At 36.9% G+C, this 22059-nt stretch overlaps 1 protein-coding gene across 14 annotated transcripts in view; it reads right to left on the minus strand.

Annotated features, from left to right (window-relative positions):
- Positions 1-22059, minus strand: part of LOC127860017 (diacylglycerol kinase beta-like) — a 157747-nt gene that overhangs the window by 45237 nt on the left and 90451 nt on the right. For 13 of the 14 annotated variants that reach the window (XM_052397709.1, XM_052397714.1, XM_052397710.1 and 10 more), the window contains 2 exons: positions 20674-20748; positions 15856-15976 (listed from right to left, as the gene is read on the minus strand). In XM_052397709.1, coding sequence (XP_052253669.1) covers positions 15856-15976; positions 20674-20748 — 196 coding nt within the window. The remainder of the gene's footprint in view (positions 1-15855; positions 15977-20673; positions 20749-22059) is intronic. The other variant, XM_052397715.1, reaches the window with a different exon arrangement.

Here is a 22059-nt window from a genome sequence, read left to right on the forward strand (position 1 = left end):
ATATCAAGGAGCTACAAACTGAGTCAATATCAAGGAACTACAGACTGAGTCAATATCAAGGAGCTACAGATTGAGTCAGAGTCAATACCAAGGAGCTACAGATTGAGTCAATATCAAGGAGCTACAGACTGAGTCAATATCAAGGAGCTACAGATTGAGTCAATATCAAGGAGCTACAGATTGAGTCAATATCAAGGAGCTACAGATTGAGTCAATATCAAGGAGCTACAGATTGAGTCAATATCAAGGAGCTACAAACTGAGTCAATATCAAGGAACTACAGACTGAGTCAATATCAAGGAGCTACAGACTGAGTCAATATCAAGGAGCTACAGATTGAGTCAATATCAAGGAGCTACAAACTGAGTCAATATCAAGGAACTACAGACTGAGTCAATATCAAGGAGCTACAGATTGAGTCAGAGTCAATACCAAGGAGCTACAGATTGAGTCAATATCAAGGAGCTACAAACTGAGTCAATATCAAGGAACTACAGACTGAGTCAATATCAAGGAGCTACAGACTGAGTCAATATCAAGGAGCTACAGATTGAGTCAATATCAAGGAGCTACAAACTGAGTCAATATCAAGGAACTACAGACTGAGTCAATATCAAGGAGCTACAGATTGAGTCAGAGTCAATACCAAGGAGCTACAGATTGAGTCAATATCAAGGAGCTACAGACTGAGTCAATATCAAGGAGCTACAGATTGAGTCAATATCAAGGAGCTACAGATTGAGTCAATATCAAGGAGCTACAAACTGAGTCAATATCAAGGAACTACAGACTGAGTCAATATCAAGGAGCTACAGATTGAGTCAGAGTCAATACCAAGGAGCTACAGATTGAGTCAATATCAAGCAACTACAGACTGAGTCAATATCAAGGAGCTACAGATTGAGTCAGAGTCAATACCAAGGAGCTACAGATTGAGTCAATATCAAGCAACTACAGACTGAGTCAATATCAAGGAGCTACAGATTGAGTCAGAGTCAATACCAAGGAGCTACAGATTGAGTCAATATCAAGGAGCTACAGACTGAGTCAATATCAAGGAGCTACAGATTGAGTTAGAGTCAATACCAAGGAGCTACAGATTGATTCAATATCAAGGAGCTACAGACTGAGTCAATATCAAGGAGCTACAGATTGAGTCAATATCAAGGAGCTACAGATTGAGTCAATATCAAGGAGCTACAGATTGAGTCAATATCAAGGAGCTACAGATTGATTTAATATCAATGAGCTACAGATTGAGTGAAAATCAAGGAGCTACAGATTGAGTCAGTATCAAGGAGCTACAGATTGAGTCAATATCAAGGAGCTAAAGACTGAGTCAATATCAAGGAGCTACAGACTGAGTCAATATCAAGGAGCTACAGATTTAGTCAATATCAAGGAGCTACAAACTGAGTCAATATCAAGGAACTACAGACTGAGTCAATATCAAGGAGCTACAGAGTGAGTCAGAGTAAATACCAAGGAGCTACAGATTGAGTCAATATCAAGGAGCTACAGACTGAGTCAATATCAAGGAGCTACATATTGAGTTAGAGTCAATACAAAGGGGCTACAGATTGAGTCAATATCAAGGAGCTACAGACTGAGTCAATATCAAGGAGCTACAGATTGAGTCAATATCAAGGAGCTACAGATTGAGTCAATATCAAGGAGCTACAGATTGAGTCAATATCAGGGAGCTACAGATTCCGTCAAGATCAGGGAGCTACAGAATGAGTCAATATCAAGGAGCTTCAGATTGAGTCAATATCAAGGAGCTACAGATTGAGTCAATATCAAGGAGCTACAGACTGAGTCAATATCAAGGAGCTACAGATTGAGTCAATATCAAGGAGCTACAGACTGAGTCAATATCAAGGAGCTACAGATTGAGTCAATATCAAGGAGCTACAGATTGAGTCAATATCAAGGAGCTACAGACTGAGTCAATATCAAGGAGATCCAGATATCAAGCACCTAGATGTTGTGTCAATAGCATGGACCTACACACAGAGTTAATATCATAGAGATGCTAATTTTACAAAATTTACAAACACACAAAATATTAAATATTGATAAAAATAAAAAGCTACTGGAAGCTTAGGCTTAGAACAATTAAATTATAAACCGGTGGAACTAGATCATCAACGTGCATGTTATCAACAGCAGACACAAAATGTTATAACAATTAACATCACAAAAATGTTTGCTAAACATTACAAACATAATATGTAAGAACCATGTAAGTAAGTAAGAAACATGATAAAAACAAGATGTGTTTGAGAAACACAATGTCCCCCTATATGATGTTGACCTTGAAGGATGACCTTGACCCTTCACCACTCAAAATGTGCAGCTCCTTGAGATACACACACATTTCAAATATAAAAATGCTAGCTTCAATATTGCAAAAGTGACATTACATGCGCAATTTTGACCCATATACTTGACCTAAAAGGATGACCTTGACCTTTCACCACTCAAAATGTGCAGCTTCATGAGATACACATGCATGCCAAATATCAAGTTGCTATCTTCAATATTGCAAAAGTATTCATAAAATAAGCGATTTGGGCCACATATATTGGACCTCTGACCTTGAAGGATGACCTTGACCTTTCACCACTCAAAATGTGCAGCTCCATGAGATGCACATGCATGCCAAATATCAAGTTGCTATCTTCAATATTGCAAATGAACTCATAAAATGAGCGATTTTGGCCACCTATATTTGACCTCTGACCTTGAAGGATGACCTTGACCTTTCACCCCTCAAAATGTGCAGCTCCATGAGATACACATGCATGCCAAATATCAAGTTGCTATCTTGAATATTGAAATATTGCAAAAGTGTACATTAAATGAGCGATTTTGACCCATATATTTGACCTTTGACCTTGAAGGATGACCTTGACCTTGACTTTTCACCACTCAAAATGTGCAGCTCAATGAGATACATATGCATGCCAAATATCAAGTTGCTATCTTCAATATTGCAAAAGTTATTGCAAATGTTAAAGTTGGCGCAAACCAACAGACCAACCAACAGACAGGGCAAAAACAATATGTCCCCCACTACTATAGTGGGGGACATAAAAACATAAGTTAAACTTTAGAGCTTGTTTCAATGGGTTGAGATAATTTCATTTTTGTATTGATTAGCAAGAGCTGTTCCAAGACACAGAGCTCTACTATTGTTCCACTTTCATAGTATTTGAATATTTTCTGTCAGTCATCTAATGTTATTACCATAATGTATATTTGATATTCAATATCTGTAGAAGTTTAATAGTAAATTTAGACCTTGAGTTTTTCTTTAATAACAAGAAAGCCCAAGACCCAAAGGTGCTCACCTGATATCCCAAGAAACTTAACTGTTTTGAGCAGGTTTAGTTCACTTGGTTTCCAAATAAAAGTGTCCCACAACCTGGAAGCCATGCTTTTTAACAATCCGCAATCATTTTTTAACTCAGTCCAGATAATATACCAACAAAATTGTTAAAATATTCTAAGCAACTTTCAGTATGAATGAGTTACAAACGAGAGACTGAGAGTCAAATAACTTTACAATAGCCACATAAGGAAAACATGCACCACCTTATGACAGCCGTGTTTTTTAATGGAAAGGAATCACATCTATCTCGGCGGAGAAATTATTAGAACAAATAATCAGTCTTATTTACATGACGATTTGGCAATAAATGTGGCCTCAAGAATGTTCTTACGATTAAAACACAAGTTTTTAATTTGTTCTAAATATAGTTGGGACAAACATTCTTACCCAGTTTCATGTTAGTTGGGACAAAAATGTAGCCTCTAGAGGAATTTTCTTTATTTAAACCTAATGACCTAGTTTTAGACCCATAGAGACCCAGTTTTGAACTCAATCGAGATATCATTTGGATAAATGTTCAGACTAAATTGCTTGACAATAAGCGATAGATGTGGCCACAAGAGTGTTCAAAAGCTTCTTCTTTTACATGACCTAGTGACCTAGTTTTTGGTCCCTTCAGACCCAGTTTCGAACTCGATTGAGATATTAGGAGGACACATCTTTTAATCAAGTTTCATGAAGATTTAGCAACAAATGTGACCTCTAGACTGTCAACAAACTTGTTCCTTTATTTGACCTTGTTCCCTAGAGTTATGGAGCGTGGTCAGTGACAACACACAATTACCCCAATCAAATGTGATCAGTTTAAAGAAAAAACTGTGACAGGAAATAATATGGTGATGTTGCATGTTTGCCTTATCAATAGCAGCAGCCAGTTCATTGCGACATTTGTGTGTGTAGTATAGTCAGGACTTATTGGTCAAAAGTCAGGCTTATTATGGATCCAAATCAAAATCATGCGTTGATATTTAAAGAAGAGACGGGTAACATTTGTCTTTTTTTTTCAATATTTAAAAACATATTCAGAAAATGACATGCTAGAAACTAAAAAGGTTTATCCTTATTTAATCCATTTACGCCTAGCGTCTAGAAAAAAGGCTTAGGCAAACAGCGCTGTTTGCTTAAAGGAATTTCTGTAACAATATTCTAAATATAGAAATAAGTATACTCGACATCCCTAATTTTGGAATAAAATTTATCAAATTTTGAAGGATGGGAGAGTCCACTAGGCATAAATGGGTTAAACAGTTTGCAGAAGCAGTGGAAGCTACCCGACATGTACCAGACATTGACTTTAAATAAATTAAATATCAAAATATCCCAATGTTGCTGTGTCATAGTTATTGTCAAACATGTGCATGAGCAACCAACTGCATACAATTCTAGTGAGCCTTCTTCTGAAAAAATGGGCATAATGCATGTGTGTGCAAGTTATGTCCCAGATTAGCCTGTGCAGTCTGCCCAGTGCAAGTAATGTCCCAGATTAGCCTGTGCAGTCTGCCTAGTGCAAGTAATGTCCCAGATTAGCCTGTGCAGTCTGCCCAGTTGTGTGTGCAAGTAATGTCCCAGATTAGCCTGTGCTGTCTGCCCAGTTGTGTGTGCAAGTAATGTCCAAGATTAGCCTGTGCAGTCTGCCCATGTGTGCGCAAGTAATGTCCAAGATTAGCCTGTGCTGTCTGCCCAGTGCAAGAAATGTCCAAGATTAGCCTGTGCAGTCTGCCCAGTTGTGTGTGCAAGTACAGTAGATTCCACTTAATTGAATATCGGATAATCGAATAATTCGGTTAATTGAATAGAAATTGAAAACACCAAACCATTTGCATATCATCCCATTGTAAAAACTCCACATATTCTGATGGGAAATACGGCGTATTTCGGTTAATTGAATAGTCAATTTTCTATTGAACACTATAATCCAGCAAAGAATGTCATAAATCTCCAAGGATACGCATCGTATCAACGATTTTGACAGACACGCTCAATTGACTGCCTTTGTTTTCATTTCACACCGTTCACGTATGCAGCGTCTGTCAAGCGTCACGTGACTAACAGGTGTAGTATGCGAGCAAGTACAATGCAAACACTGGAGTCTCCAGTGTGCAGTCAGGTGCAAACTTTCGAATGCAAACTGTCGAGTAACACACTTCAACAGTTTGTTGTCGCTTAGAAACAATTAAAGATTGTGTTGCTGATTAGAAACAAACTGTTGACGTGTCTTGCTCGACAGTTTGCAAAATGTTACACTATATTCTCAGTTTGTGTGTATAAACCTACACAAATGCCATACATGCCATAAAGTTCCAGACCGTTCCAGGACATTGTGCTAAATTTTCCGGGACATTGGCCGATTTTCCTGGACATGTACACAAATAGCGATATATGAAGTCATACATGTTTTTTTGGTACGCATTTTTTTCGCGATATTCAATAAGTTAAATTACTAATGTACTTACCTGGAATAAACAAATTTAACATCCATTTAAGATCAATGCACAAAAAACGTTATTTAAACAAGAAGAATAAATTATAATTAACATCGTAAATTGCTTAAACAATTGACAAATTAAACATTTCTACATCCGTTACTAGATACAAGCCACGTGTTTTGCGTGTTTGAAAAGAGCACATGTATATAAACATGAGATAGTTCAGTGCTGATTTAATTTTCAGTCACTGTATACACTTAAAACGTGGACTGCGTGTAACACGGGTGATGAATTCGGACGTTGTCATGGTGGCGCGCGATGTGAAAGCTATGACGTCAAACTGTTACAACTTACATTGTATGCGCTGAGCGTAAAGGCGTGTTGTTTGTCGCAATATGAGTGTGAATGAATCTGACACCGCGAAAATCTGGGTGAAACTGGATTTATTTATGAATGTGCATCGCGTAATCCGTTAAAACTACACAGCCATCAATTTTGAGCAAGCCAATTCACAAAGAATTGTTTGACTGTGATTACGAGACAATCGACAAGATAATAGGACCCCCCGTCAATTGATCGATTTTGACACGTAGCGTTTTTGCCTAATCGTGTCGAAACGATGTTTTGATTATTAATGAAAAGCACAATTTCCAGGAGGATTACACCCGGTTAGTGAAAACCTTTGAAAATATAATTGATTCCGTATAATTGAATACTCCGGATAATTGAATACTCGAACGTGACAAATGGGCTATTCAATTAAGCGAAATCTACTGTAATGTCCTAGATTAGCCTGTGCAGTATGCCCAGTTGTGTGTGCAAGTAATGTCCTAGATTAGCCTGTGCAGTCTGCCACGTTGTGTGTGCAAGTAATGTCCCACTGCCCGGTTGTGTTTGCAAGTAATGTCCCAGATTAGCCTGTGCTGTTTGCCCGGTTGTGTGTGCAAGTAATGTCCCAGATTAGCATGTGCTGTCTGCCCAGTTGTGTGTGCAAGTAATGTCCCAGTTTAGCCTGTGCAGTCTTCCCAGTTGTGTTTGCAAGTAATGTCCTAGATTAGCCTGTGCTGTCTGCCCAGTTGTGTGTGCAAGTAATGTCCCAGATTAGCCTGTGCTGTCTGCCCAGTTGTGTGTGCAAGTAATGTCCCAGATTAGCCTGTGCAGTCTGCCCAGTTGTGTGTGCAAGTAATGTCCCAGATTAGCCTGTGCTGTCTGCCCAGTTTTTCCATGCAATTAATGTCCCAGATTAGCCTGTGCAGTTTGCCCAGTGCAAGTAATGTAGCAGATTTGCCTGTGCAGTCTGCCCAGTGCAAGTAATGTCCCAGATTAGCCTGTGCAGTCTGCCCAGTGCAAGTAATGTCCCAGATTAGCCTGTGCAGTCTGTCCAGTGCAAGTAATGTCACAGATTAGCCTGTGCAGTCTGCCCAGTGCAAGTAATGTCCCAGATTAGCCTGTGCAGTCTGCCCAGTGCAAGTAATGTCCCAGATTAGCCTGTGCAGTCTGCCCAGTGCAAGTAATGTCCCAGATTAGCCTGTGCAGTCTGCCCAGTGCAAGTAATGTCCCAGATTAGCCTGTGTAGTCTGCCCAGTGCAAGTAATGTCCCAGATTAGCCTGTGCAGTCTGCCCAGTGCAAGTAATGTCCCAGATTAGCCTGTGCAGTCTGCCCAGTGCAAGTAATGTCCCAGATTAGCCTGTGCAGTCTGCCCAGTGCAATTTATGTCCCCGATTAGCCTGTGCAGTCTGCCCAGTGCAAGTTATGTCCCAGATTAGCCTGTGAAGTCTGCCCAGTGCAAGTAATGTCCCAGATTAGCCTGTGCAGTCTGCCCAGTGCAAGTAATGTCCCAGATTAGCCTGTGCAGTCTGCCCAGTGCAAGTAATGTCCCAGATTAGACTGTGCAGTCTGCCCAGTGCAAGTTATGTCCCAGATTAGCCTGTGCAGTCTGCCCAGTGCAAGTAATGTCCCAGATTAGCCTGTGTAGTCTGCCCAGTGCAAGTAATGTCCCAGATTAGCCTGTGTAGTCTGCCCAGTGCAAGTAATGTCCCAGATTAGCCTGTGAAGTCTGCCCAGTGCAAGTAATGTCCCAGATTAGCCTGTGAAGTCTGCCCAGTGCAAGTAATGTCCCAGATTAGCCTGTGTAGTCTGCCCAGTGCAAGTAATGTCCCAGATTAGCCTGTGCAGTCTGCCCAGTGCAAGTAATGTCCCAGATTAGCCCCTGCAGTCTGCCCAGTTTTGCCAGAATGAGGCTCATCATGAATGCTACTCCAGTTGACAAGAACCCTGTACATGCTAGGGATCCACATGCTACTCCAGTTGACAAGAATCCTGTACATGCTAGGGAGCCACACAGGAGGCACAAGCTGCAAGCCCTTCACCGATATCTAAGACATGTTGGGTGACAAACAGTGAAAACAGCTTAGGCACACTCATGTCCTCATTTTTAGGTGTTCAACAAACAAATGCTTGTCTCAAATTAAATGACACAAAGTTTGGAAAAGTAAGATTTATATAAATATTGGAAATTTATAAAAGGTAAAACTAATGTAAATTACCTGAATATAAAACTGAATGATCATTGAAAACACTTTCATAAAGATCACAAATTCTGTCACTACAAAACATTTGTTTCAACAAAAAACTTGATGATTGAAACATGGCTTCTCACAGGATGTTACATTTGACCCCAAATCACACCATTGTTAGGGAGCCAGGAATAAAAAGTAACAATAAGAAAACTATTGTTGATCACTTAAAGTATAATTTTTAACATGATTTAAGTTAAGGTAGCGCGACTCTAATGATTTCCCGCAATTTCTTCGAAGGTTGAAGAGCCTACTATTAGGTGCCGTAGCCTAGTGGTTAAGGCGATAGACTAGAAATCTTTTTGGATATCCCCGCGAAGGTTCGAATCCTGCCGACGACGTATACTTTTTTGCGACGCGTTTTATTTATTTTCTAACGTAATTTGATTTAATATGGCATATAAGCTATATTTATTGTTAAATATGTTGCAATTTTTATGCACATTCTTCAATAATTAAAATTAAAACCACGTTATGGCGAAATTGGGTGATTTACTGTTGAAAATACGAACCATGCATGTTGCATTTTTATTTTTATTTAAAAAAGTAAACGGTAAATCTGTCTAGTTCTTGGTATTTTTTCTGTATATAGTGTTTCTATAAAAACTAAGTTTAAAATATGACTTAAATGATACTATTTTGAATTTTATGACACTTTGTTTTTAACCGACCCAATTTTTACTTGGCTGAAATCACTTACATTTCATGGCGCTCTTCCATAGATAAAAATTTGTAAAAAATAAATGTCTGTTAAAAAATACTTATTTCATCTTGTTTAAACTTTTAACACCTTTACAGCATCTGTACACACTAACTGCATGCCCATATTTGGAAATTTTAATGAATTATGGAACTTTTATATACCCCAGGGGTGAACATAAACTGGACAAAAGCTGAGCGTGGGGGTGGTTTTGAAAAAATCGGTATATTTTTTTAAAAAGCATGGAAAGCCTACCTACAAATTTGCATGTAGTTCAGTGAAATTATGCTGATTAAGAAAATAATTAATTAGATTATATTTGGATATGTGCCCATTAGAGGTGCGCTACCTTAAATTAATTGGCTGTGTGCTTCAATATCAAAACAGCAGCTATTTTCACTCTATAAATATCAAATAGTAAGTGGCTTCAAGCAATTCAGTTGCATCCAAGTTGGTGAACATTGTTCCCATGCCAACATTTTTTGTTGAAGTTGCTTTAACATATACTTTTTAAATTACAACAAATTTATCAAATAATAATAAGTAAAATAATTGTGTCAAAATAATTATACCAGAATAGATTTGTAAAGCCAAGATCTTGTTTGGTTTAGTTCCATCATTGTGTTGATTCCAACATTTTAAGTTTAAATCCAATCTGATTTACTTACACAATGTGGACACAACCTTTTGCTATCATCCTTCATAGGCCTGTTTTCACAAAGCTTCAAATACAATCAAATTTGTTTGTGAATGTTTGAAGATAAATTATCCCTTTATATTAAAACTTTTAAAAATCTATTCATCTGTAAGAAGAAATCCCTCCCTTTCCAAGGGGCAGACCCACTTCCAACATTTACTGTTTTATGACATATATATAGGAAGGAGTACAAGGCAGCTTTGTGACGCCAGGCCCGTGTGTTTCTAGTACAACCTGACCGGGCTGACTCAACCACACATACCTCCTGAAAAATCACAAACAGGCATGCAAAACTGAAAATAAAACAACAAAGAGGGACAACTCAGACAGAATCACTGAAACAAAAAACACTATAACAACACTGGGTTATACAATGAATGCAACAGTACAACATGTATTAAATTATTGTTGCAATACAATGATAAGCTTTTCATCCGTTCAAACCCTATGCCCTACCAGTGGTCAGTTATGGCCCAACTGTGTCCCATCAAGATAAATTAATAGTTACAGCCATAAAAATTTCATAGCAGATTAACAAAAAAATAGTCCCTAGAATCCAAATAGGACCATTCCAAGCGACACAACACTGATCCCAGTGCACTGGAGCCTCATGCAATACAACTCTTGAAAGGTGGCCTCAGCTTTAATACACCATATTCCCATATTTCCTAGTACAGGCCATAGCTTTAATACACCATATTCCCATATTTCCTAGTACAGGCCTTAGCTTTAATACACCATATTCCCATATTTCCTAGTACAGGCCTTAGCTTAAATTCACCATATTCCCTTATTTCCTAGTACAGGCCTTAGCTTAAATTCACAATATTCCCATATTTCCTAGTACAGGCCTCAGCTTTAATACACAATATTCCCTTATTTCCTAGTCCAGGCCTCAGCTTCAATACACAAATTCCCTTATTTCCTAGTACAGGCCTCAGCTTTAATACACAATGTTCCACTATTTCCTAGTAAATGACTCAGCTTTAATACACCATATTCCCTTATTTCCTAGTACAGGCCTTAGCTTTAATTCACAATATTCCCTTATTTACTAGTACAGGACTCAGCTTTAATACACCATATTCCCTTATTTCCTAGTACACAGGCCTAAGCTTTAATTCACAATATTCCCTTATTTCCTAGTACAGGCCTTAGCTTTAATACATCCTATTCCCTTATTGCCTAGTACAGGCCATAGCTTTAATACACAATATTCCCTAATTTCCTAGTACAGGCCTCAGCTTTAATACACCATATTCCCTTATTTCCTCATACAGGACTCAGCTTTAATACACCATATTCCCTTATTTCCTAGTACACAGGTCTAAGCTTTAATTCACAATATTCCCTTATTTCCTAGTACAGGCCTCAGCTTAAATACACCATATTCCCTTATTTCCTAGTACAGGCCATAGCTTAAATACACAATATTCCCTAATTTCCTAGTACAGGCCTCAGATTTAATAGACCATATTCCCTTATTTCCTCATACAAGACTCAGCTTTAATACACCATATCCCAAAGGCCTCAGCTTTAATACACAATATTCACTTATTTCCTAGTACATGCCTCAGCTTTAATACACCATATTCCCTTATTTCCTAGTACAGGCCTCAGCTTCAATACACCATATTCCCTTATTTCCTAGTACAGGCCTCAGCTTTAATACATCATATTCCCTTATTTACTAGTACAGGCCTCACCTATAATACACAATATTCCCATATTTCCTTGTACAGGCCTTAGCTTGAATACACCATATTCCCTTATTTCCTCGTACAGGACTCAGCTTTAATACACAATATTCCCTCATTTCCTAGTAAAGGCCTCAGCTTTAATACACAGTATTCCCTTATTTCCTTGTACAGGCCTCAGCATTAATAAACTATATTCCCTTATTTCCTAGTACAGGCCTCAGCTTTAATACACAATATTTCCTTATGTCCTAGTAAAGCCCTCAGCTTTTATACACAATATTCCCTTATTTCCTAGTTAAGCCCTCAGCTTAATACACAATATTCCTTATTTCCTAGTACGGCCCTCAACTTTAATACAGAATATTTCATTATTTTCTAGTACAGGCAGGGTGGGCGTGGTTGGACTCAGGCCTCGCAAATATTCCTTCACAAAAGTGAATGATTAATAAACTAATCAAGATCAATTGTGTGCATTCCAAATAATCAGTATAAATATTTCATGCTTTGATTTGTATTACTGTTAATAAGTGCTTTTCTTTTTTAACAGAAGTTCAATGAAGTTGATGCTAAACACATAATTGGTATTGTTAGAACATACAAACATACAATAATATTTACTCATTGCATACAAACTACTAAATATTCATTAATTTGTGAACATTCATTGTCAACCCACCCTCTTGACATAATTGTGATATATGTCAGCTTAAAGACGTTGTAGTCAGTAAACTTGCTATCAAATACTTTAAAATGATGTAAGATATTTGGCCAAGTATGAGAACAGTACATTAAATACTAAACATACCAGCACCCTAAATGATTTTCTTGTGCTATGCAGAAAGTATAAACATTAGAGCCGAGCTTTGGGAAAACAGGTTTAATGCATTTGCATAAATTGTTGTTTCAGATTAGCCTGTGCAGTCCCCTGAGGCTAAACAGCCTGTGCAGTCCCCTGAGGCTAAACAGGGATAACACTCCTGAGTAAACTGGATTTTCTCTAAGAGATTTCCTTTAAATGAAAATAAAACAAAACCGGTAAGTGCACAGGCTAATCTGGATAAGTGCACAGGCTTATCTGGATAACTACACAGGCTTATCTGGATAAGTACACAGGCTTATCTGGATAAGTACACAGGCTTATCTGGGCAGACACTTTTTTTCCGAGAATGAGACTCAATTATCTTGTTACAATGCATATAAAAACATGGCTTGGACAACTCAAATAAAATGTACTATTGGATAAACACAGCATGTTATTTGTAATGAAGTTCTCTAGACCAAAGAAAAAATTTGTACTTTGAAGATATGTACAATTTTTGTTGACAATTTTTTTCAGTTTTCATTGTCCAATCATAGCACAGTTTGCCACATTATTTGACAAAATGATTGATCAGCCTTTCACTAATAGGTAGGGCCATTATAAATTGTCATTTCATCAATAAAAGTATTGCAAATCATACAGTTTTTTCCTCAAATTGATATTACATCAGCATATTTCATTCCCCACCTGCAACTTGTATTTCCATATATATTTTACACAAAAAGGCGATCAAAGGCCTTCTCCCTAACAGATAAACACAAAGCCATAAACCCGCTCCCTATTAAAGCTTTCCTCCCACATAATGCCATGAACTCACTCTATAATCAAGCCTTGCCTTCATTTTAAAGGTACCGTCAACCCTGAATGACGAAAAAAAGAAAAGTTGTAAAATACCGTACTTTTTACAATTATTAGTTTATATTTATTAAAATATCACGACTGGTATATTACATTACTTGAAAGAAGTTGTTAAGTTTTCATATTTTCAGTATATTTGGTAATACATTTTACTGGGTACAGGTACCAAGTAACTACCATTTAACTATAAATAACGCAAGTAGATTGATCATCATCGTCAGGTGATAAACCCAGGAATGCAAATTGTACATGCGTAGTGAATTGTACATATTTTATATATGAAATGATCAATCTACTTGCGTTATTTATAATGTGTATATCGTTATGTCACCTATTTTCGCAAAGTACTTTCCATTTCACATCGAGAAATTTTATTACGGAATATACTAAAAATATGAACTTTTATCAAGTAATGTAATATACCAGTTGTGATATTTTAATCAATATAAAGTAATAATTGTAAAAAATACTGTATTTTAGAACTTTTCTTTTTTCTTCATACTTGGTTGACGGTCCCTTTAATGTCACGTTAATGCATTCACTTTGGCATGCTTTATTAACTTTAAATCTTGCATAATTGTGTAAAATATTTGGAAAAGTGAACTTGCTTACTTCCTTATGCAATTAGAAATCTCAAAAGAATTAATGTGCTAGAATTTCCTGGTAGAGCATTAATATGAATTGCAAATGGGACATATCATACCTCAATTCAAAAAAACTATGTAATCATGATACTTTTATTAGGCATTAAAGTTTTAAAGAAAAAAAATGAAAAGGAAACTGATTAACAGACATTTGAGAAGCTTTAACTAACTTCCTTATAAGCAGTGTGTTTGTTATCAGATATCAAACTGTCAAGAAAAAACGCAAAAAGCACTGAATGAAATATTTATATGGGTTTATACTTTGTGAACATTGTATATTGATGTGTGTTTATCATAAAATAAAAGATGGAGCAAACCCAACATCAAACCTACAATAATCCAGATTGAATCAAACCCCAAGAAGTTTTACTCAAACAAGTGGGAAATGATGGCCCTAAGGCGCTCACCTGAGTTCAAAGTTTGCCAGCTATCAAAGACTTCACTTGATGACATTGTTTTTCACCCCACTTGACACAGATTCACCAAAATAAAAATATTGCCAAGTTTCATCAAGATAGAGTAATAAATGTGGCCTCTAAAGTTGTAACAAGGTGTTTCTAAGACTTGACCTGGTTACCTAGTTGTTAGAGTAATAAATGTGGCCTTTAAAGTTGTAACAAGGTGTTTCTAAGACTTGACCTGGTAACCTAGTTGTTAGAGTAATAAATGTGGCCTCTAAAGTTGTAACAAGGTGTTTCTAAGACTTGACCTGGTAACCTAGTTGTTAGAGTAATAAATGTGGCCTCTAAAGTTGTAACAAGGTGTTTCTAAGACTTGACCTGGTAACCTAGTTGTTAGACATACATAACCCAGATTAACGCTCAGACAAGATATTGTCAAAATAAAAATTCTGACAAGTTTAATCAAGAGTGATTCTTAAATGTGGCGTCAAGAGTCAGTGGTTTTTCAGCACTGTCTGCGCCTCTGGAAAACGGAGGCATTCCCAATGCAAACGGACCTGATCCCAAACTGAAGTTATAACAAAAATTCCCAATTTCCCAAAAAAGAATTTTTTTATTTTTTTAAATATTTTTTTTATAGAAAGAAGTGTCTTATAACTTATGATTATTCGATTAATAATGTTCCAACTCGTCCAGCTGATGTGTATAATACCAGCAAGCACTGCTGAGGTTGAGCGAGGATTCAGCACCATGAACCTGCTGTGCTCCCATTTCACAGCACATTCACACAAACCAAACTTACTCATCTGATGCTTACCTGCATTTAAGGTCAAAATAACAAATACAAACAAATTTATTTGTTAAACCTCTGACTTATTTAAGCACGCTAAATTCACAATGTTTTCCCGAAATAAGCCGTTTTATTGAAGCAAAAATTCCCAAAATGGACAATTTTGTCGATAAAAAATTCGCAATTTGGTCAGACTCCTTTTCCCAAAATAGGCAGAAAAACCCCTGAGAGTAATACACATGAAGTTGATAACAGACAACATATGACAACAGATTGACATAGGGTGACCACTTCATGCTGAGATATGGTGATCTAAAAAGGCACACAAATGTCAATCAAAGAACCAGGGTTCAGCATCATGGGACTTTGTTGGGTTCCCAATTAAACGTTAATTGATGTAAACACACTGGTAAGTGCTGCCAATTTTTTCCCAAATAACTTTTTTAACTAATTTTTCTTAAGAATTTAGACTGGTGCATAATTTTATAGGGATTTTTATGATGCTTATGGCAATGTGAAATACATCAAGATTTATTTATTAAATACGCCTGTATTTTTGTTAAAAATTCCATGTGAAATTTTGTCACTGATTTCAGACGTATTCAATGCTTTATTCTTATACCTTAAGATATCGACACAAACTGCAAGAAAACTGTCTTTTATGCACTCAAGATTTTTGCAAATGTATATCAATAACTTGAGATATTTGCAAAAATAAAGTTCTTAACGGTGTGTTAACATTCTGTCCAGCCCATGTGTACACCCCTGAAAACCGGTTGATTCTGCAACCTGGAACATAAATGTATGACTAAATACTTGCAGAAACAAAGGTCAGTGCTTGCTTACAGTGTCTAGCCCCAGCAGTACCAGCAGAGGTATGGTGGTCATGCCACCTCGCTTCCACTCCTCCAAGGACACTGTGCCATCTGCATCGTAGTCTATCTCCACCATCATGTCTTGTAAAATCTGAAAACAATGGAGCCATTACTACTTCAAAACAATGGAGCCATTACTACTTGAAAACAATTGAGCCATTACTACTTGAAAACAATTGAGCCATTACTACTTGAAAACAATTGAGCCATTACTACTTGAAAACAATGGAGCCATTTCTACTTGAAAACAATTGAGCCATTACTACTTGAAAACAATGGAGCCATTACTACTTGAAAACAATTGAGCCATTACTACTTGAAAACAATTGAGCCATTACTACTTGAAAACAATTGAGCCATTACTACTTGAAAACAATTGAGCCATTACTACTTGAAAACAATTGAGCCATTACTACTTGAAAACAATTGAGCCATTACTACTATATGAATTTCAGCCATGCTCTGGGAAAATGGGGCTTAATGCATGTTCTTAAAGTGTGGTCCCAGCTTAACATGTGCTCAGGCAAATCTGAATTTTCATTAAGAAGAGTCTTCCAGACCTTTAAACATAACATTCCATAAAAGTGAAAAATGTAGTCGCTGATCAGCCTATGGAAACTTCAGCGGCTTATATGGAACGATGCTTTACACTTAACTTAGCTTTCCAGCAGCGAGGTTCACATACAATGGGACAAGATATTGAATTCTCTCCATCATCGTAGTCTTTAAATTAAACACTAACTGTAATGATAAATGGAATTATTACAATTTATCTTCCAATTAGTTTGACCTTTCGTTTCAAATGAGTAAGTACCAGAAGGAAGAGAATGTAGTCCTAATGAGAAGGCCAATTTGTCATAAAATACGCCAGTTTAAAGGTCTTTGTTGTATCAATCTGTAAACATGTTTACATATAACATTAGTTTACATGTTAAATGTATACAGAGTTTGTTCTTCTTTTTTCTATTACATTTTAAGGTTCAAATCACAGAGGACACACATTAAAATTATTTAATAATAACAATATTAAAACAAGAAACCGTCGGAGACGGGTGATGCTCCCCAAAGGTTTTTTGTCACAATATTGCACTATATATTCAGATAAAAGGAAAAGTTTTGAGGCGCATAACTTTGGACAAAATAATACGATGGATAGTTTAGCAACTTAAAAATTTCAAAGGGCCATAATGGAAAATTTCAAAGGGTCATAACTCTGTGAAAAATCATCTGACTAGAACCTGCTGAAAATATGCACATGTCCTCTTAGTAGTGAAGCTTCCCATAAAGTTTCATTGAATTCCAGTCATAAGTTGCTGAGAAATAGCCCAGACAAGAATTGCACTATATGTACAGTTAATGGAAAATTTCAAAGGGTCATAACTCTGTAAAAAATCATCCGACCAGAACAGTCTGATAATACGCACATCTCTTCTTGGTAAAGAAGCTTCCCATAAAGTTTAATTGAATTCCGGTCATTAATTGCTGAGAAATAGCCCGGACAAAAAAATTTGGGGAAGCATAAAAAGAAGATAATAATAAAACTGCAAACTGTTCACAAAATACACCCATTAAAAGTTCTGGATATTATTGATCAAAAATTGGATGCATTTAGTTGTTGTGCAAATTATTGCACAGAAAATAATGACAACAACATGAAACATGGAAATGCCATGAAACCAGGCATTTAACACTTAGCATATTAATATAATATAAATAATAATCAATGAGCAATCTCAAATAGGTCAGCAAGTAAGGTACCTCCCCACACAATTTCAGCAGAATACCTCCATCCAAATTTAAGACATTGAGCAGAAACTGTTGTTCTATTTTTAGCAACACTGACATTGACCTATAACCCTCTGGCCTGACATCCAAACAAAAGCTTGGCCTTCATGACAGCCCCAAACACCATCCCAAGCTGTGTATTAATTCAAGCTAGCTATATCCAAGGTGTCGTCAAGATTGGTTAATATAAATTTAACCCATTTATGCCTAGTGGACTCTCCCATCCTTCTAAATTGAATCAATTTATTTCCAAAATTAGGGATGTCTAGTATGTTCATTTCTATATTTAGAATATTTCTAACAGAAATTCCTTTAAGCAAACAGCGCAGACCCTGATGAAATGCCGCATCATGCTGCGTCTCATCTGGGTCTACGCTGTTTGCCAAGGCCTTTTTTCTAGTCACTAGGCATAAATGGGTTAAAGTATTGACCCAAATCATCTACTTGTATTAGAAAGCATACAACATTAATTTGGAATATTGACATTATAATTTAAGGGCCCTAATTCGTGAGTGCTTCATTCTATTTGACTGGTTATCAAACTTGGTAGAAATGTTCAAAAATATTATTGTTACGTTTCTTTTAGATCTGATGCAAATTTCTGGAGACAGCGGACAGGGTAAATTTTACTTCATTCTTTAATTCAGAAGTGCTTAATGAAATCTGGTTGGTAATCAAAATTTTAACAGGGGTATACGAATATTAATAACTGTCATGGCATTATGTTGTACAGTAGCTTCCACTTAATTGAATATCGGATAATGGAATAATTCCGTTAATTGAATAGAAATTGAAAACACCAACCATTTGCATCTCTTTCTGTTGTAAAAACTCCACATATTCTGATAGGAAATATGGCGTTATTCGGAGAATTGAATAGCCAATTTTCGATTGCACACTATAATCCACACTATAATCCAGCAAAGAATGTCATAAATCTCCAAGGATACGCATCGTATTGACGATTTTGACAGACGCGCTCAATTGACTGCATTTGTTTTCATTTCACACCATGCATGAATGCAGCGTCTGTCAAGTGTCACGTAACTTACAGGTGTAGTATGCAAGCAAGTACAGTGCAAACACTAGAGTCTCCGGTGTGCAGTCAGGCGCAAACTTTCAAATGCAAACTGTCGAGTAACACATTTCAACAGTTTGTTGTCGCTTAGAAACAATTAAAGAGTGTGTTGCCGAAACAAACTGTTGACGTTTCTTTCTCGGCAATTTGCAAAAGGTGATGGAATGAGACACTATATTCTCAGTTTGTGTATATAAACCTGCACAACTGTGTCACAGTAAATCGGATGCCCAGTAAATCATATCTAAACATGATGTCGAATAAACAAAAATGCAACGATCTCAGCCTTGCTGACAAATATGAAGTCAAATATGCCAATGAACACAATGTAGTATGTAATGTAACAGGTGAGTGAATATTGCGATTGGAATATTTTCAATGCACCGTAAAATAAATAAAAAAACGACTATCTGCGCTTTTCTATGCCTTATTTGAACAAAACAAATTTATTTCGCGATATATTAAATTTAACAATATAGCTTTGAAATACGATAATATTACCTCGTTACCAGAAGAAATTGAATGGACAATATTTATTTATTAAATGGAAATGCGTGTGCTGAGACGTAGAAGCGTATTTACAAACATCATCGGCAATTCGCATGAACAGTGATACATGTAAGAACGGAAATTGTCTGCATTTACCAACTAGGCTAAAGTAATACACGCCGCGGGAATTAGCGAACGCGGCGTAACGCTGAGCGTTTTATCGAGTTCACTTTGCTCTCTCAACACCGCGTGAACACTCGCTAGCAGAAAAAAAACGCGGAGGGAGCGCATTTTTTGGGGAAAACGCGTGGAGTGTACTGTAACATTGGAAATAATCTGATTCCTTGTATTTGAATACTCCGGATAATTGTATATTCTGACGTGACAAATGGGCTATTCAATTAAGCGAAATTTACTGTACCACAAAAATCCATAAACATATTGGTATTTCATGTTTTGACTCGAACGATATTAAAATCCTTATAATCTTTATTGTATTTATAAATGATATAATATGGACAATCTTACAATCTTTATTGTAATTTATGGACATGTAGAAGAAAGGCAGTTAGGAAAATTTCGCTATCTAACTAAAAATATTCATAATCAATATTGGATGCTCTTCAATACATGTCAATATTTTTAAATGTGTACTTTTAACAACTATAAATAGTACAAACATGCCAAACCTCCCTCAAACGTTAACATCAATTGTAACATAATACATGTTTGCAATTTCAATCAATTAATTAATTAGATGCTGTTTTCAACACCCTGTACTTTTCTCCTAGTAGAATTTCATCACGAAAGTGCTCTATTACAAGGAGCTTGTTATTAATACACACATCTCTTGCTGGAGAAACCTTGCTACAGTGTTGGGTGTAACCCGAGACTCCAGGCAAAAACTTCATTACTCTCTACCCACAGTATCGGATCACAACATTTTAAGATAATTATGATAATATAATGTGATAACATGCTGGGAAGCTTTCAACTCCCCGGAGAAATCATCAAATGTAAGCTGCCAATATTGTACACTGTTTGTTTGTCATTCCTTTCCCTTTTGGCATGTCTGTCTCATTTTGCCATTAAATTCCAGTGGGTAGTTGAAGAGCTGCATTGTAACCCAACTAGTGGAAGTAATCGCATTCCCAGAAGTATGTATGTGAGATCTTTTTAAGGATATTGAAAATCTGGTAACCTTTGAATGTATTTGTATACATTTCATAGTGATAAAATATAAAGAATGCAGCAAACAAATCTGTATTAAAGGCAGCGATTCAAAACAAGTAAGGTGGGTTGAGAATCATATTCTCTTAGCATAAAATTTTGGAGGCCCAAAACTTAGAGGTCAGTGAAGATTCTCAAGTCATTATTAGATTGCCGAAAGTTGTAGTGGGTTTGTTTGGTTTTAAGTCAATGGGTATTGAGCTTACTGGTTTCAGTTCAGAGACATCCCAGCCCAGGTACTCGGCCACAGACATCATCTGGTTCACAATGCAGTCCAGCTCCTGAACAGAAAACACACAGTTTAAATATACACATGTACCCCAGTCACAATCTGGTTCACAATGCAGTCCAGCTCCTGAACAGAAAACACACAGTTTAAATATACACATGTACCCCAGACATCATCTGGATCACAATGCAGTCCAGCTCCTGAACAGAAAACACACAGTTTAAATATACACATGTATCCCAGACATCATCTGGTTCACAATGCAGTCCAGCTCCTGAACAGAAAACACACAGTTTAAATATACCCCAGACATCATCTGGTTCACAATGCAGTCCAGCTCCTGAACAGAAAACACACAGTTTAAATATACACATGTACCCCAGACATCATCTGGTTCACAATGCAGTCCAGCTTCTATACAGAAAACACACAGTTTAAATATACACATGTACCCCAGACATCATCTGGTTCACAATGCAGTCCAGCTCCTGAACAGAAAACACACAGTTTAAATATACCCCAGACATCATCTGGTTCACAATGCAGTCCAGCTCCTGAACAGAAAACACACAGTTTAAATATACACATGTACCCCAGACATCATCTGGTCCACAATGCAGTCCAGCTCCTGAACAGAAAACACACAGTTTAAATATACCACAGACATCATCTGGTTCACAATGCAGTACAGCTCCTGAACAGAAAACACACAGTTTAAATATACCCCAGACATCATCTGGTTCACAATGCAGTACAGCTCCTATTCTGAAAACACACAGTTTAAATATACCCCAGACATCATCTGGTTCACAATGCAGTCCAGCTCCTATACAGAAAACACACAGTTTAAATATACCCCAGACATCATCTGGTTCACAATGCAGTACAGCTCCTATACAGAAAACACACAGTTTAAATATACCCCAGACATCATCTGGTTCACAATGCAGTCCAGCTCCTGTACAGAAAACACACAGTTTAAATATACCACAGACATCATCTGGTTCACAATGCAGTCCAGCTCCTGTACAGAAAACACACAGTTTAAATATACCACAGACATCATCTGGTTCACAATGCAGTCCAGCTCCTGTACAGAAAACACACAGTTTAAATATACCACAGACATCATCTGGTTCACAATGCAGTCCAGCTCCTGTACAGAAAACACACAGTTTAAATATACCACAGACATCATCTGGTTCACAATGCAGTCCAGCTCCTGAACAGAAAACACACAGTTTAAATATACCACAGACATCATCTGGTTCACAATGCAGTCCAGCTCCTGTACAGAAAACACACAGTTTAAATATACCACAGACATCGTCTGGTTCACAATGCAGTCCAGCTCCTGTACAGA

This window comes from Dreissena polymorpha, chromosome 15 (assembly GCF_020536995.1).
Source record: "Dreissena polymorpha isolate Duluth1 chromosome 15, UMN_Dpol_1.0, whole genome shotgun sequence".
NCBI lineage: Eukaryota > Metazoa > Mollusca > Bivalvia > Myida > Dreissenidae > Dreissena > Dreissena polymorpha.